Source organism: Erpetoichthys calabaricus, chromosome 18, assembly GCF_900747795.2.
Source record: "Erpetoichthys calabaricus chromosome 18, fErpCal1.3, whole genome shotgun sequence".
Taxonomy (NCBI): Eukaryota; Metazoa; Chordata; class Cladistia; order Polypteriformes; family Polypteridae; genus Erpetoichthys; species Erpetoichthys calabaricus.
The window spans coordinates 65,783,931-65,801,306 of NC_041411.2; the positions used below are offsets into that span (position 1 = coordinate 65,783,931).

At 39.6% G+C, this 17,376-nt stretch overlaps 2 protein-coding genes across 2 annotated transcripts in view; one reads left to right on the plus strand and one right to left on the minus strand.

The window, feature by feature from the left end:
• si:dkey-156n14.3 (zinc finger protein ZXDC) overlaps positions 1 to 4,668 on the plus strand; it is a 31,737-nt gene extending 27,069 nt beyond the window's left edge. The window contains exons 9-10 of the mRNA XM_028825347.2: positions 2,365 to 2,466; positions 4,152 to 4,668. Of these exons, the coding sequence (XP_028681180.2) occupies positions 2,365 to 2,466; positions 4,152 to 4,238 (189 nt within the window). The 3' untranslated portion in view covers positions 4,239 to 4,668. The remainder of the gene's footprint in view (positions 1 to 2,364; positions 2,467 to 4,151) is intronic.
• A 243-nt stretch (positions 4,669 to 4,911) lies between these two features.
• Positions 4,912 to 17,376, minus strand: part of cfap100 (cilia and flagella associated protein 100) — a 47,207-nt gene continuing 34,742 nt past the window's right edge. Inside the window, exons 10-14 of the mRNA XM_051921090.1 lie at positions 15,256 to 15,407; positions 12,330 to 12,465; positions 9,170 to 9,372; positions 5,801 to 5,894; positions 4,912 to 5,182 (exon numbers count right to left, since the gene is read on the minus strand). Coding sequence (XP_051777050.1) covers positions 5,066 to 5,182; positions 5,801 to 5,894; positions 9,170 to 9,372; positions 12,330 to 12,465; positions 15,256 to 15,407 — 702 coding nt within the window. The 3' untranslated portion in view covers positions 4,912 to 5,065. The remainder of the gene's footprint in view (positions 5,183 to 5,800; positions 5,895 to 9,169; positions 9,373 to 12,329; positions 12,466 to 15,255; positions 15,408 to 17,376) is intronic.

A 17,376-nucleotide genomic window follows, 5' to 3' on the forward strand; every position in this document is an offset into this window, starting at 1 on the left:
GAAGCCGCGAAAGACGAAGTGCGATATAGCGAGGGATCACTGTACTGTTACGCACATAGGAGGAAGTCGTCTCTTGTCAGTACATCAGACATGTTGACGGGTGCCTTCCTGCTGTGAATACGTGTACAGTGCTGTGCAGAAGAGCTCATCTTAACCTTTTGTCTTCACCCTTCAAGAATGTCTCTGAAACACAAATCTGATGCAAGTGCTGGTGATACAGTAAAGAAGAGAAAAACCATCACCACTGAAAATAAAGTAGAAATAATAAAAAGGTCAGAGAGGTGAAACTCCATCATTCATTGTCGGTCAACAATAGCATTTATTAAAATAATGTACCTGTTCCGACTTATATACAAATTCAACTTAAGTACATACCTACAGTCCCTATCTCGTACGTAACCCGGGGACTGCCTGTATTGTCTTTATTATTGGGTGTGCTTATTTCATTAATAAAAAGAAAAAAATGCATTCATTCCTTCTCCAGATAATTTCAAAACAAGATGGTGGGGCAAAGCCTATATGATAACTTTGGACATCAGGCAGAAAATGATCCTGCCTTTAAAAAAAGAACAAAAGGGCTGTTTCTTTTACCTTTATTTATTTCAAACATATAAAGGAAAAATACAACATAGTGTTGGATCAAAGGGACGAATGTCTTATGTAGTGTTAACAGAGGGTATTTCTTACTTTCTTGTATACATAGTATAGAGAAAGTATAGGAATTGTGAAAGAATTCAACCTTGAGATTTTGATGAGTCTTGACGTTTTAGGCCTTCCTGAGTCCAAAAGTACTGTTTTTGAAATTGTGTGTCTGTGTGTAAACACGATATCTCAAAACGATTTGACTTCAATCAGTGGGATTGTGTACACCTGCTTTATATCAAAAATAAGGAATCCTATCAAATTTAGGGCCACTTTGGAAACTGGAAGTGATACTTTAACTGAATACTTTAGCGAATTTTCAAGTAAACTATGGTTATAATTACAGATAAATGATTCAAATTTTGTATAGATATTTATAATGATAAAAAGCAAACCGATACGAAATTTGAGAAAAAATTACGCAGCCAGAAGTAGTATTTTATTTAAACAACCATCTATATTTTTTGTATCATGGAAATACAAATGTGCACACAATATTAAAAACTGTATTCAATATAAAGCATATTCTTTCAATAATTATTATTAGTTCTATTTTAATTTATACATCATCAGTTTAACAATGTGTAAACATTGAACATGCCTTATAAATGTAAAGATGTACAGTAATGGGAACAATAACCTGCCATGTCCCCATTTGGTAATAGATTAAAAAAAATGTTTCTATTTCCGCCATCATTATCATAATTAAATGTAACTAAGTGCAGTTTTACCTATATGATATTTGTCACAATAAATTGCTATAACACTTTTTACTTTGCATGTAGTCTAGGTAATGCATATGCAATCATGAAAAAATTCTACCACTGTTTTTGACCTCCCTAAGTGTGAAAATATCATTTAAATATAAAGTTTGATTATAAATAGAGAAATAATTGTGTATTATCAATTAATTATGATGAGAAACAAATGCATGATATTTGAGATATATTGTGCAACTGGAAGTGGTTCTGATAATATTTTCCTCTGTCTCAGCATATGAGAAAGTCAAGGGGAGCACACTCTCGATTTTTTTGTAATGATTTCCAAATGAATATCTAGAGAGCATCTTAATTGTTTTAAATATCTAAAAACAGCAAACAAATTCTGTAAAGAACAGCTGACTAGGATAGCGGTACTTAAAGTCTTGCTTGGATCTGCTAGTACTTTCTTTTGAAGTCTTTTAACAGCTAGAATTCAATGATGTTCCAGATGTTATTACATTCATTTGTGTGTTTATTATGGAGCTGTAAAAAGAGAAGCAATTCAAATATACCATAGGAATGTGTGGTATCACCAAAAATCCATATCATGGTATCATTAAATATGTAAATATAAGATGCCTGTGGGCATATACACTATATGGGGATAAGAGTGTATCACCCAAACGCCGAAATTGTATATTTTTTTGGTCATATTGCCCAGCCCCACTTGAAACATGCCGTGTTTCCTTCTCGATCGGTGTTTAACCATTTTACTTTGGTGCATTTATTTAGTTTTAATATGGAAATCCAATAATAAAGATCATTTCTTTTTGGTAATTTCTTTTTTTTTTTTTTTTCTACATTAATGACTCTTTGTGGTAATGCAGTCATGATGGACCATGCAAAACCGTCTGTTCTGTGGTCAGCAGTGGTGAACCTTGTAGCACTGGCTTTGTATAACTTGACTATTTATTTAATATATTTATAACAATTGTGATGATCTGTTTAAATATTCTGGCAGGATGACCCTTCAGGAGATGGAGACTTGGGCTTTCAACTCAGTTCCCAGTCATCAGGATCTCATGCCCAGCTCACCGTGGACTTGCCAGTCAACATATTACAGGTAGATGCAGTTCACTTCAGTTAGGATTTAGACCTGTTTTAACCAGTCTGAAATTTGATATGTGAAAATATTTTAAAGTTAAATTGTAGATTCTCAGTTTTTTGAGACTTCATAAGTTAAAAAGAATAGACGTCTGTCAAACAGATTCAAGTAGAAGCTTCAAGCAAGCTTTATAGGTGTGATTGAAGAAGGTATCATCCATCCATCCATCCATCCTCCCTCTTCTGCTTATCTGAGGTCGGGTCGCGGGGGCAGCAGCTTGAGCAGAGATGCCCGGACTTCCTTCTCTCCAGCCACTTCTTCTAGGTCTTCCGGGAGAATCCCGAGGCGTTCCCAGGCCAGCTGGGAGACATAGTCCCTTCAGCGTGTCCTGGGTCTTCCCCGGGGCCTCCTCCCGGTTAGACGTGCCCGGAACACCTCACCAGGGAGGCGTCCAGGAGGCATCCTGATCAGATGCCCGAGCCACCTCATCTGATTCCTCTTGATGCGGAGGAGCAGCGGCTCTACTCTGAGCCCCTCCCGGATGACTGAGCTTCTCACCCTATCTTTAAGGGAGAGCCCAGACACCCTGCGGAGGAAACTCATTTCAGCCGCTTGTATTCGCGATCTCGTTCTTTCGGTCACTACCCATAGCTCATGACCATAGGTGAGGGTAGGAACATAGATCGACTGGTAAATTGAGAGCTTTGCCTTATGGCTCAGCTCCTTTTTCACCACGACAGACCGATGCAGAGCCCGCATCACTGCGGACGCCGCACCGATCCGCCTATCGATCTCCCGCTCCATTCTTCCCTCACTCGTGTACAAGACCCCGAGATACTTGAACTCCTCCACTTGGGGCAGGATCTCGCTCCCAACCCTGAGAGGGCACTCCACCCTTTTCCGGCTGAGGACCATGGTCCCGGATTTGGAGGTGCTGATTCCCATCCCTGCCGCTTCACACTCAGCTGCGAACCAATTCAGAGAGAGCTGAAGATCATGGCCTGATGAAGCAAACAGCACAACATCATCTGCAAAAAGCAGGGACCCAATCCTGAGTCCACCGAACCGGACCCCCTCAACACCCTGGCTGCGCCTAGAAATTCTGTCCATAAACGTTATGAACAGAATCGGTGACAAAGGGCAGCCCTGGCGGAGTCCAACTCTCACTGGAAACGGGTTCGACTTACTGCCGGCAATGCGGACCAAGCTCTGACATCGGTTGTACAGGGACCGAACAGCTCTTATCAGGGGGTCCGGTACCCCATACTCCCGGAGCACCCCCCACAGGATTCCTCGAGAGACATGGTCGATCGCCTTTTCCAAGTCCACAAAACACATGTAGACTGGTTGGGCGAACTCCCATGCACCCGCCAGGACTCTGCTAAGGGTGTAGAGCTGGTCCACTGTTCTGCGACCAGGACGAAAACCACACTGTTCCTCCTGAATCCGAGGTTCGACTATCCGACGGACCCTCCTCTCCAGAACCCCCGAATAGACTTTTCCAGGGAGGCTGAGGAGTGTGATCCCTCTGTAGTTGGAACACACCCTCCGTAGGAGGTATCATTCAGTATGAAAATAAAATAATAAAAACAACTTCTTTTCAGCTATGAGTCAGTAGTTTGTTTTTACTTAGTTCCATAATCCTTTGTGTTATCCAGTACATGTTTCATTTGTCTAAGCAATTTTTTTTTCCTTTTTAATAGGAACCACCAGCGTCTAATGAGGATGATGCAGGGTCTGACAATTCTCAGTTTACTGGAAGCACAATAAACCTTCAAGATCTAGAATAACCTGTTTCTCCTTTAGAGGTAGACATAGATAGCATCTACAAAGTGTTTTGGTACTAATGAGGTCATTTTGACTTTTTAATTGTATAATTGCACATTTTTGTTCAAATTTTTTGTATTATAATCAAGTAAGAATGATTATTTGACATTTAATGTGAATGCTTACTCAGTCTCTCACAGTGCAATTTAGTAAGTAAATGTGTTTGCTATGTTGTACTTTAAGTAAATTCCATTCCGTTTCAGTCATTAATGCCTTATTGATGAGACTAAAGGGGTTACAGATACTCGTTAGTTTCATTTATTAATTTAATTTTTTATGTGCTCAATGTCAACCTTGCTATAAATCCATTGAGAAAATGTCTTTTTGTATATTTTCACACAAAACGTTTGAATTGCTAATAATAATTTTTATATATTGCATATGTTATTTATTTGTTTTGTAAAAAATGAAATATTTCTAAATACAATTATTATAATAAGTTTGTTTCCTATTTATGTTTTTTTTTGTAATATATATGGAAGCTATTGATGGGCTGGTCCCTTTTGGGAGCTCCACTCCTAATGTTGGTGCACACTGTAAATTACTTATTATGCCTAAAGTGATTATCAACACAATGACAGAAATGATCTGTCTTTTACCAGCATACAGTGGGTAGTTTAACAAAGAAAACGACACTATGGGTATATACAGTTTTATTATACCTTCACAGAAAATTACATTTTCATTGGTATCCAATAATAAATTCTAAAACTGTCCTATCCCTAAAGAGGTGGTGCAGTGTTTTTTTTTTTTTCCCCAAGTAATACTCATCTTAAGTGAATTTGCCTTTTCAGAAGCTGAAAAAGAAATTCTGTTCCTCTTTTTCCTTGTCAGCAAAAATCTGATTGTCATTTTCTTCTTGTTTGAGCGCAGGAGGCTGTGAACGATATATCAGCTTTCTTCCAGACTAAAATAAAAAAAAATGTTTTAATGGAAAATAACACAAAAACCTAAATAATAAACTTTGTTGTATTCTCTATATGCTGTTAGAGTACATGTGGTTATCTCTTAAATCAGGACTGGAAGCATCCATAAATAGGGCCTGCTATTTATCCGTAATTGGCACCACATCCAGCCACAGCAACAATATATTTTCCTGATAATACACCACTCTCTTTCTGTGATTTTTTTTTTTTTTTTTTTCCTCCCCCATTTACACAGTCGTAAGTTGCCAGACCTTTCACCTTAGAGACTTCCTATACATAATGGGTAAAATACGGGTACATTAATAGGACCTGCATGTGGAATATTCACACAGGTGCCACAGTGGTAGCGCTGCTGCTTCACAGTAAGGAGATTGGGGGTTTGCCTCCCGGGTCCTTCCTGCGTGGAAAGCTCTTTGAGTAGTGAGAAAAGCGTTATATAAATGTAAAGAATTATTATTGTTTAATACTTATTCAAAGATTGAATCCATAGTGGTGCCTTGTAGTAATTCATGCTTCTGTGATTTTCTCAGAATGAATACAGGTAAGATTATAGTTTAAACACAGAACTTTTCAAAACATTGAATGTGAGTAATACATACCGGCTTCTTAATATCAGCCTGTGCCCTTTCTAATGCTTTGCGAACTCTCTCCTCCTGGTGTTGTTTCTGCAGCTTCAGCTTTTCCTCTCTAAACCTGAAAAAAATGGAATTGTGTTATTGCTGACATCATTTTGTCATTCCTGCTAATGCTGCTGGAGTATGTGAATTTCCCCTTGGTGATTAATTAATTTATCTATCTATCCATCTATCCCTGCCTATTATACTTAAATGAATATCTATCTGTCTATCCCTGCCTATTATACTTAAATGAATATCTATCAGTCTATCTATCTGTCTATCCCTGCCTATTATACTAAAATGAATATCTATCAATCCCTGCCTAAGATATTCATTTTAGTATAATAGGCAGGGATTGATAGATAGATAGATAGATACATAGATATTCATTTTATTTTAGTATAATAGGCAGGGATAGATAGATAGATATTCATTTTAGTATAATAGGCAGGGATAGATATTCATTTTAGTATAATAGGCAGGGATAGATAGATATTCATTTTATTTTAGTATAATAGGCAGGGATAGATAGATATTCATTTTATTTTAGTATAATAGGCAGGGATAGATAGATAGATAGATAGACAGATATTCATTTTAGTATAATAGGCAGGGATAGATAGATAGATAGATAGATAGATAGATAGATATTCATCTATCTATCTATCTATCTATCTATCTATCTATCTATCTATCTATCTATCTATCTATCCCTGCCTATTATACTAAAATGAATATCTGTCTATCTATCCCTGCCTATTATACTAAAATAAAATGAATATCTATCAATCCCTGCCTATTATACTAAAATGAATATCTATCTATCCATGCCTATTATACTAAAATGAATATCTATGTATCTATCTATCTATCAATCCCTGCCTATTATACTAAAATGAATATCTTAGGCAGGGATTGATAGATATTCATTTTAGTATAATAGGCAGGGATAGACAGATAGATAGACTGATAGATATTCATTTAAGTATAATAGGCAGGGATAGACAGATATTCATTTAAGTATAATAGGCAGGGATAGATAGATAGATAGATAGATAGATAGATAGATAGATAGATAGATAGATAGATAGATAGATAGATAGATAGATATTCATCTATCTATCTATCTATCCCTGCCTATTATACTAAAATGAATATCTATCTATCCCTGCCTATTATACTAAAATGAATATCTATCTATCTATCTATCTAATGGACGGCTTAGTAACTGGGATGACTGAAAATCAGTAAAAGTGAAATAAACTTCAGATCCTGTTTAATTATGGTGATTTTAAATACAGTATGTATTATAAAAGGCTAACGTAAAATGTAATGCATACTTGTGGATGAAGAGCACGTATTTGTGAGCTTTGGAGTTGCCTAACTAAGGGAAGCCTTTTGTACTTACTGGTTGAATGCTCTAAAATGTGTGAAACTTGGGTTCTGGTAATCAAAACACAAAGGGTCAACTAAAAATGTTAAGATCGTTGTGGAACAAGAACAAACACAAAAACAATTCTGAACTCTTTGAAGGACTTTTTGTTTATATGTTATGAAGGGCTTGAGCTAATGTTGGGGAGAAGCAGGTTACATTCTGGTCTTTCTGTTTGTGGGTCCCAAGTGAGACTTGGAACTTTTATCTTGTTACTGTTCCACCGAACACTGACAAGAGAGGAAGACTTTGCGTTCATTTATGTGTAATATTGAAAGCAGATATATGTGGATTACTAAGAAATATACTTCAACTTTAAACAATCGCCTTTCTGCATCGTTGGCATATAACTTGGGTTAAACCATTTGGCCCATTCACCCATCTGTGTTTTTTTACCTTAAATGAGATATTTTAGTGCCTTGTTGCAGTGCAGGGCTTTTAATAATGAAGACACTCTGTGCCCAATTTAAAAATGACATACTGCAGAAAAGCAATGTTGGCTTACTCATTTAAAATGGTGATGCTAAACCCCCCTCAAAATAACAGTGGTGATATTTAAGGGAATGTTTGCTCATGCAAAAGCTTTTACACATTGCCAACCCTAACCTGTGCTGCATCTTGAAGCAGTTTTTTAATGGATAGTTATGAGTCAAAATGATCTGTTACTGCAAGCTGTAACTTCTTTGTCAATTGTCTTCCATCTTTCATTTTTTTGTACTTTTTGGTGTACATTCTTGGTTATAACCATTTTCTTGTAGTTATTCTGAATGGCACAAATAACACATAAAAATGAGTGGAGGATGTTCTGGGTTTGTCAAATAAAAAAGCAAGTACATGGAGTGAAGTAATGGAGAATTACAGGCCTACTAATAACACCTGTAGATCTACAGTCCTTAAAGTGCAAAACCTTAGACTTGATTATAATTTCTGATTACACATGTGCAGTGTTCTAGAGGATTATCAATAAATGGCCTTGCAGGGTCTGTTCTTTACTTATAATAAACGTTTCTGCCCACCAGGTTGCCACTACCTGAAATGTTTTGAAATTCCAGAACATTAGGTCATAGGCTTTTGATTAAGACCAAAGTCAAGGTTCTAGCCCCATTAGTGTGCAAGTAATCTTGTGACAGATGAACAGACATTGGCATTACAAATATACAGGTATGTCCCAACCAGAATGATCTCAAGCTCCCTGCATCTCTCTAAGTGGACTTTAGCAGGTTTGTGTTGTCATGTTCTAATTTATGGCCGACCGAGTTGAGGCAGTGGGTCATAGGTAAACGATAGAGTAGTGTTCTAGAAATTGCCAAAGCCAGCCACTGTATTTAATCTTTCTTAATTATTATTATTATTATTATTATTACAAAGGGTCTCATGCTGAGTTTTGGGGTGCCCTTTAAGGTTTGTTTTGAGTGAGGCTACCTGCTCCACCTTCCTTACACCAGTGTTTTTTCAACCTTTGTGGACTAATGACCCAATTTTGCCCTTTTTTAAATTCATTGGTGATCCACTAGCAGAAATTGCAAACCACCCCCTGGGTGAATCGAACTCCCTTAGAAAGGGGGAGACGTATCACGAAGTGCTGCCGGTTGCTTCAGCAGCACTCCAAGTCATGGCTCAGTAATTGACCAACACTGGCATTGTAGAACCAACAAAGGCCACCTGCGACCCAGTGGTTGGGGAAACACTACCTTACACGAACCTGGCGTGTTGGCGACAAGACTCGGAAGATTGGTTTGTGCTTCTCCGTACCCGCACTTGCAGTGCTACCGGTGACCCACAGAGCCTCAATTGCAATAATCTGTATGCTTTGTGGCTGACATACAGTCAATTTGACGTATGACTGAATGGCGTGGTAAGTCGTCGAACGTATCTGGCAAAACATAATCCTTTCTTAGATCGAGGTGACTTTAACTCACTTGAGTCGTCTCTCCTTCTCCTTGGATTTTGCCACTGCGTCTACTCTTTCTTGGGGCATGGTCTCAAGACTTTCAAAGAGCTCCTCCAGTCGGGTCTCGATGGATGTCAGCATGAGAAGCGTACTCAGGTTTGCATCATTGTCTCCGATGCAGGTCCGATACACCTCTTCCACTTGAGCATTCAGGTTGTTCAGCATTTCTTCCTGCATAGTAGAATCATTTATCAGAGTTAACAGAAGAGGATCAACAAATACAGTGCCTTACAAATGTATTCAAGGCCTCATGAAAGTCATCACCATTGTCTGGATTTGAAAGGATATACAGTACACATATTTCTCCAGTAAGTGTTTTAAGTGACAACCTAGGTATTGTATAGTTTACTTTTGAAGGTAAAGAAATAATTAGTCAAAAGTATATTTCTAAAAAATAAAAATTGATTTTTTTTTTTTGTGAAACCCACTTAATTCAGTTGATAGTTAAGAATCTATACTAACAGCTTTAAACATAAGGCAAGAGATACCACTGGAGGAGACTCCAGCCATCCCATGATGCTCATTCTGTACCAGTTTAGAGATCACAATCATGTTTTATGTGTCCTGGGCAAATAAGGAAATTAACAGAAAGTGATAGGAGATAGAGAAGCTGCAGTGTGCCCCCTGTTTAACAAATGTGGAATATGAAGATGAAAGCAGGATTAGTGAGAATGTAACCACGCCATCAGGATTCTCTGTTTATTTGCAAAGACTCCTGGGAATTTAAGGTGGGGGAAACTTGTCTTTAGATTAAATCTACTGCTCAAAAACATTAAAGGAACACTTTTTAATGAGAGTATAACACTTGTGGGCCGTTGATCTGGTCCGTTAAGCAGTAGAGGGGGGTGTTAATCAGTTTCACCTGCTTTGATGTTAATGAAATTAACAACAGGGGCGCTAGAGGGGCAAAAATGAGACCACCCCCAAAACAGGAATGGTTTAACCGGTGGAGTCCACTGACATTTTTCCCTCCTCCTCTGTTTTTTTCACTAGTTTTGCATTTGGCTATGGTCAGTGTCACTACTGGTAGCATGAGGTGACACCTGGACCCTACAGAGCTGGCACAGGTAGTCCAACTTCTCCAGGTTGGCACATCAAACGTGCCATTAAAAGAAGGTTTGCTTTGACTCCCAGCACAGTCTCAAGGACATGGAGGAGATACCAGGAGACGGGCAGTTACTCTAGGAGAGCTGGACGGGGCCCCTCGTAGAAGGTCCTTAACCCATCAACAGGACAGGTATCTGCTCCTTTGGACAAGGAGGAACAGGATGAGCACTGCCAGAGCCATACAGAATGACCTCCAGCAGGCAGGCCACGGATGTGAATGTCTTTGACCAAACAATCAGAAACAGACTTCATGATGGTTGTCTGAGGTCCTGATGTCCTCTAGTTGGCCCTGTGCTCACTGCCCAATACCGTGGAGCTCGATTGGCATTTGCTATACAATACCAGAAGGTCCACCACTGCCTGCCCTGTGCTTTTCACAGATGAGAGCAGGTTCACCCTGAGCACATGTGACAGATGTGAAAGGGTCTGGAGAAGCCATGGAGAACGTTATGCTGCCTGTATCGTTCAGCATGACTGGTTTGGTGGTGGGTCAGTGATGGTCTGGGGAGGCATATCCATGGAGGGACGCACAGACCTCTACAGGCTAGACAACGACACCTTGACTGCCATTAGGTATCGGGATGAAATCCTTGGACCCACTGTCAGACCCTAAGTTGGTGCAGTGGGTCCTGGGTTCCTCCTGGTGTACGACAATGCCCGGCCTCATGTTGTGAGAGTATGCAGGCAGTTCCTGGAGGATGAAGAAATTGATACCATTGATTGGCCCTCACGCGCGCCTGAACTCAATCCAATAGAACACCTCTGGGACATTATGTTTTGGCCCATCTGATGCTGCCAGGTTGCACCTTAGACTGTCCAGGAGCTCAGTGATGCCCTGGTCCAGATCTGGGAGGTGATCCCCCAGGACAACATCCATCATCTCATTAGGAGCATGTTCCCTGACGTTATCAGGCATCATACAAGCAGGTGGGGGTCATACAAACTACCGAGTACGATTTGGAGTTGCTGCAATGAAATTTTAGCAAATTGGACTAGCCTGTCTGTCGCATCATTTTCTTACTTTGATTTTGGGGGTGTTTATGAATTCAGCCCTCTGTAGGTTGATCATTTTCATTTCCATCAAATGATGTGCCATCCTTTCGTTCCTAACACATTACCCAGTCTAATATCCATAGAGATATCCAGCATGTTTTTTTTCCCATTTCCTTTAATTTTTTTGATCAGTTTATAATCAGTAATCCAAATTTGTTAAGTGACTTGACTCAGCAGTGGACTTTTGCTGGTTAGCAGAGTAGAGCCTCGAATACAATGGACAAACAGTGCTGGGCAGGTTGTAATTGTAACTGAATACTCTTGAGATTACAAATTTTAATAAACATCTCTGGCAATAATATGGCCTGAGACAGGGAGGCTTAGGACCATGACATAAATAGCTTAGGGAAATGCTTGATTAAAGATAAAGGTAATTGCAATGGGCTGGAATTGAAACCTAATTCCCTGCTTGAACGGAAAGTGTGTTAGCCATTACACCACCATCACAATCTGCACAGTGCTGATCTGTGCTGGTAGAGCACACTGTAGCAATTAATATTACTAATTCAAACCATAAGTTGCTCTCACACCTCCCTGATGGTGCAATGCCAGAATTATGTGTCAAATCGTAGTTTATGTTGCGATGTACCTGAGTACCAAATTTCAAATCTGTAGCTTGAGAAACAAAGCTGTGCATAAAGAAGAAAGGAATGGGACAAGTGGATTGTACCTGAGGTGTAGAGTATTTTGAGAGTGACTAAAACAGAATAGCTGTGAGTTTTACAAAGAATGTTTTTAACAATTTTAGAAATTTTTGAGCTCCCCCCCTTTGCATATCTCATTGCTAGATTGTTCCGTTTTGTTTAAAGACCGTGCAATCGCCACATGCTTTGTTAAGCCATTTACAGACTGAAACTGGCCCTCATAACTAGCCATAATGTGCTGTACCAAAGAGTGGCACCAAAAGACCAAAGGGTAAACTCTAACCTAGTGTATTGATGCAAACAATAAAGGTCCATAATACCTACCTGATCTTCTGGCTTGTACTGGCCAAAGGAGAACACTCGAGACTTGAGCTCCAGTTCAGCTGCTTTCTCCTTTTCTTGTTCAATGGCTTTGTTTAACTCGGTGATCTGATTCTCTAGTGCCATTATCTCCTTGTCCCTAATGCAAAATTAATAAAAGAAACCACTGAGTGTTAAGTTTTTTCAGTGGTAGAGGTGAACCCATGAGCATCCTAAAATGTGAGTCATATTGCTCTAAAACAGGCCTTTCAAACTCCAGTCCTGGAGGGCTGCGGTGGCTGCAGGTTTTCATTCTAACCCTTTTCTTAATTAGTGACCTGTCTTTGCTGCTAGTGAAGGGACAACACTGAAGATGTGACACTTTGATGTAAACAATGTAAAGTAGTCCGTGTACAGCTTGTATAACAGTGGAAATGTGCTGCCCCCTCAAAATAATTCAACACTCAGCCATTAATGTCTGAACCGTGGGCAACAAAAGGGAGTACACCCCTAAGTGAAAAATGTCCAAATTGTGCCCAATTAGCCATTTTCCTTCCCTCCCCGGTGTCATGCGACTCGTTAGTGTTACAAGGTCTCAGGTGTGTTAAATGTGGTGTTATCGCTCACACACTGGTCACTGGAAGTTCAACATGGCAAAGAACTCTCTGAGGATCTGAAAATAAGAATTGTTGCTCTACATAAAGATGGCCTCGGCTATAAGAAGATTGCCAGCACCCTGAAACTGAGCTGCAGCACGGTGGCCAAGACCATACAGCAGTTTAACAGGACAGGTTCCACTCAGAACAGGCCTCGCCATGATCGACCAAAGAAGCTGAGTGCACGTGCTCAGTGTCATATCTGGAGGTTATCTTTTGAAAATAGATGTATGAGTGCTGCCAGCATTGCTGCAGAGGTCAGCCTGTCAGTGCTCAGACCATACGCCCGCCGCACACTGCATCACATTGGTCTGCATGGCTGTTGTCCCAGAAGGAAGCCTCTTCTAAAGATGATGCACAAGAAAGCCTACAAACAGTTTGCTGAAGACAAGCAGACTAAGGACATGGAGTCCTGTGGTCTGATGAGACCAAGATAACTTATTTGGTTCCGATGGTGTCAAGCGTGTGTGGTGGCAACGAGGTGAGGAGTACAAGGACAAGTGTGTCTTACCTACAGTCAAGCATGGTGGTGGGAGTGTCATGGTTTGGGGCTGCATGAGTGCTGCCGGCACTGGGGAGCTACATTTCATTGAGGGAACCATGAATGCCAACATGTACTGTGACATACTGAAGCAGAGCCTGATCCCCTCTTTTCGGAAACTGGACCGCAGGGCAGTATTCCAACATGATAACGACCCCAAACACACCTCCAAGACGACCACTGCCTTGCTAAAGAAACTGAGGGTAAAGGTGCTGGGCTGGCCAAGCATGTCTCCAGACCTAAACCCTATTGAGCATCTGTGGGGCATCCTCAAATGGTCTCTAACATCCACCAGCTCCGTGATGTCGTCATGGAGGAGTGGAAGAGCTCTAGTGAACTCCATGCACAAGAGAGTTAAGGCAGTGCTGGAAAATAATGGTGGCCACACAAAATATTGACACTTTGGGCACAATTTGGACATTTTTCACTTAGGGGTGTACTCACTTTTGTAGCCAGCGGTTTAGACCTTAATGGCTGTGTGTTGAGTTATTTTGAGGGGACAGCAAATTTCCACTGTTATACAAGCTATACACGGACTACTTTACATTGTTTACATCAAAGTGTCACATCTTCAGTGTTGTCCCATGAAAAGATATAATAAAACATTTATAAAAATGTGAGTGATGTACTGACTTTTGTGAGATACTGTTTGTACAAATAATTATACACTGGTCAAAAGTTTTAGAACACCACTTATTTTTAGTTTTTATTGAAATTTAAGCCGTTCAAATCCAGTTTATAATCTGTAATGGTACAAATATAAACCGTAAATGGCCACAGATTATTAAAAAAAAAAGTTTAAGTTACCAAAAACTGAAAAATAATGTAAGGTTCAGAGTTATACAAAAGGGCTTTTACAGGAAACAAATAATGGGTTAAACGCTTACAGCTTTTCTGCTGCAATGGAAGATAATGAAGCCTTGAAAGTTGATGGAAACGATTCCTGCAGGTGTCCCAGCCTTTGTTGATTACTTATTTGAAAACTGTGTTGGAAAAAACTGCATTGCTTTTATGAAGCATTATCTGAACAATACTGTGTTGTATATTGCTATCACAAAGGTGAGAAAAAGGCAATTCACAAAGGAAGACAGACAGGCCATTATAGCCCTTAAAAGTGTAGGTCTGTCCATTAGAGAAATTGCAAAGAAAGCCAAAGTGTCAGAGAGTACACCGTCCTACGCCATCAAAATCTCAGATAGAAATAGGTCTGGCAGACCCAACACCACAACAGAATTAGATGACAAGTTTCTGAGACTCTACAGCTTGCATCACTGAACAGTGGTCAACAGGTAGAATCGACAGTAAATAGAAATTTTAGTGTTGTCTGATACCCTGATAAATTAATATAACATTTTTTTTGAAATACTGAATCTTACAGAGATGCCTTTCAGCTGTCCACAGAAGGGTTTCTCCACAAAGTAGTAGGATCTAGCATCCTGCTTATCATTTGAGAGGAGTCTGCATTTTTTAGATGTGTTTTTGTTTGTTTCCTTCCCTTCTTATGGGAAAAATTGCTTTTGGACTACAAACAAATTGGTTCACGAACAGACTTCAGGAACGGATTGTGTTCATGAACCGCAAGCACCACTGTACTTGCTAAAGTACTTTCTAATGTAATTAGGGCAGAAATTGGGGAGAGTTTATTGACTGTCATATTAATTTTCTTATTTATTCAATAGTAGTGAACAGAACATGGAATGATCTTTCTGGCATACGTAAGACTTGCTGTATATTTAACAGAATTCAAACTCACATGCTGTTTTGGGTTGAAGTCACGATCTGCTTAAACTCTTCTAGTGTTTCCTCTGTTTCCTGAGAATTCTGAATGTGAGACAAATTTTGTTCCTCCAGCTCAGCAAGGATATCCAAGAGTTCTTGGGGGTCTTGGAAATACAGTTCTACTTCCTGGATTGATAATGGTAAAAAAGAAAAACATTACTGAGCTAAAATATGTCATTTATAAATATCTGAAAAGATGACAGTAGTTAAGATAGTAGGCACTAATCAGTCAATTGCTGACAACACAGAACAGTACAGTATAGTGAAGGGGCAAGTATCACATAGCCTGCTGCTCACTGTTTGTCTATGCAGCGCCTATAATGTACTTTTATCATGGAGTACTAATGTCATCTATCACCATGATAAACTGCATAGTAAATATAGTATTTTCGATAGTTTTCTTTTTATATTTGTTCCTAATTTAGATCACCTTGCAGAGATTTGTTTTCACTTTGACATTAAAAACTCTCTTCCTGTTTATCAGTTGTAAAAAAAAAAAGCCAACTTAAACCCACTGAGATTTAATGTTGTATAACAGTAAAATGGGAAAACTTCCAAGGAGTTGAATATTTGTTATATGCGCTGTATACATAAGTATTATAGATGCCACATGGGCTGGACTGGCAGTATAGCCAAGAGGGGGAATGGTTCCTTACCCAGATGGGATGCTCCTAGAAGGCAGACAGACATCCCAACCAGGGAAGAGAGAGGAACCAGACTCAGAAGATATGGCCAGAACAGAGAGATGGACAGCCTACCAGAATTGGAAGAGGTCGCTGGGGACTTTCTATTCACCCCAGACGCTGGGTGACAGCAGCCCTCCATGAAGGCACCCATTTAGGAACCAGCAGGGAATGCTGGGAGATGTAGTCTGGCAATACAACCCTGCTGGGGACCATGGGTGTGGCAAGGGGGCACTTTAAGGAGATGTACTCCCCAATTTATGGGACTTACAGGTGATCCAGAAGTACTTCCATTAGGCAATCGCCCTGGCACCGGAAGTGCACCCGGGTCAGTAATAAAAGGGACCACACTCCCTTATCCAGGCGAGTTGGAGCTTGGAGGATGTAGGGCAACACTCAACTGGAGGAGGGCAGTGTAGTGGTAAGACAAAGAGAGCTATTGAGTAGAGCAAAACCTGTATATTATGTGCTTTTGTTACTTTGTGGAGGTGAATTTAATAAACCTTACATTATATGAACCTGAGACTCTTAGTGTGTTTGTGTTGGAGTTTAGGGTATGCTGACAGCCCTGGGTTCCATCACAGTACATAACAAATTTCACAAACAAGAGTAGACCATTCAGTCCATCACGCTCATTTGTTTAGCTAATAGCTAAGCTGTCCCAATATCTCCTCCAGATACTTGTGTTATTTTTTGACTTTGCCTCTTTGGATTTTGGATTGAGAATGTGTTTGTTTTGGGAATTTCCTTTTGTAGCCTTTCTGTGCAGTAAATCTTTTTTTTTTTTTTATAAAGATTGTATGTTTCCCATTATTACTATCTTGGACTTTGATGGTGAACCTCCACTAATATATAATTTTTGAAGGTTTTTGAGACATTCTGCTTGGGAACTCTTGAGATACACAACAAAAGCACCAATATCAAAAAATGGGTTCACTCTGTTGATTTATTCAGATGGTACTGAAGAGGGAGCAAGAATGAGAACAATGACGGTCCAGACCAGTTAATCTTTCTATGGTTAGCTCGACTGAACAGGCAACTGTAAATTGGCTGGTAGTAAGCAAGTAAGGAATTGTGAAAGAGTGTACCCAGAGATGCAATGGCCTCCCACCCGTGTCTGGTACCCACCTTGCTTAGATAGATAGATAGATAGATAGATAGATAGATAGATAGATAGATAGATAGATAGATAGATAGATAGATAGATAGATAGATAGATAGATAGATAGATAGATAGATACTTTATTAATCCCAATGGGAAATTCACATTCTTCAGCAGCAGCAAACTGATACAAAAAACAGACAATAACTTTAAATAATGTTAATGTTTACCCCCCCCCCCCGGGTGGAATTGAAAAGTCGCATAGTGTGGGGGTGGAACGATTTCCTCAGTCTGTCAGTGGAGCAGGATA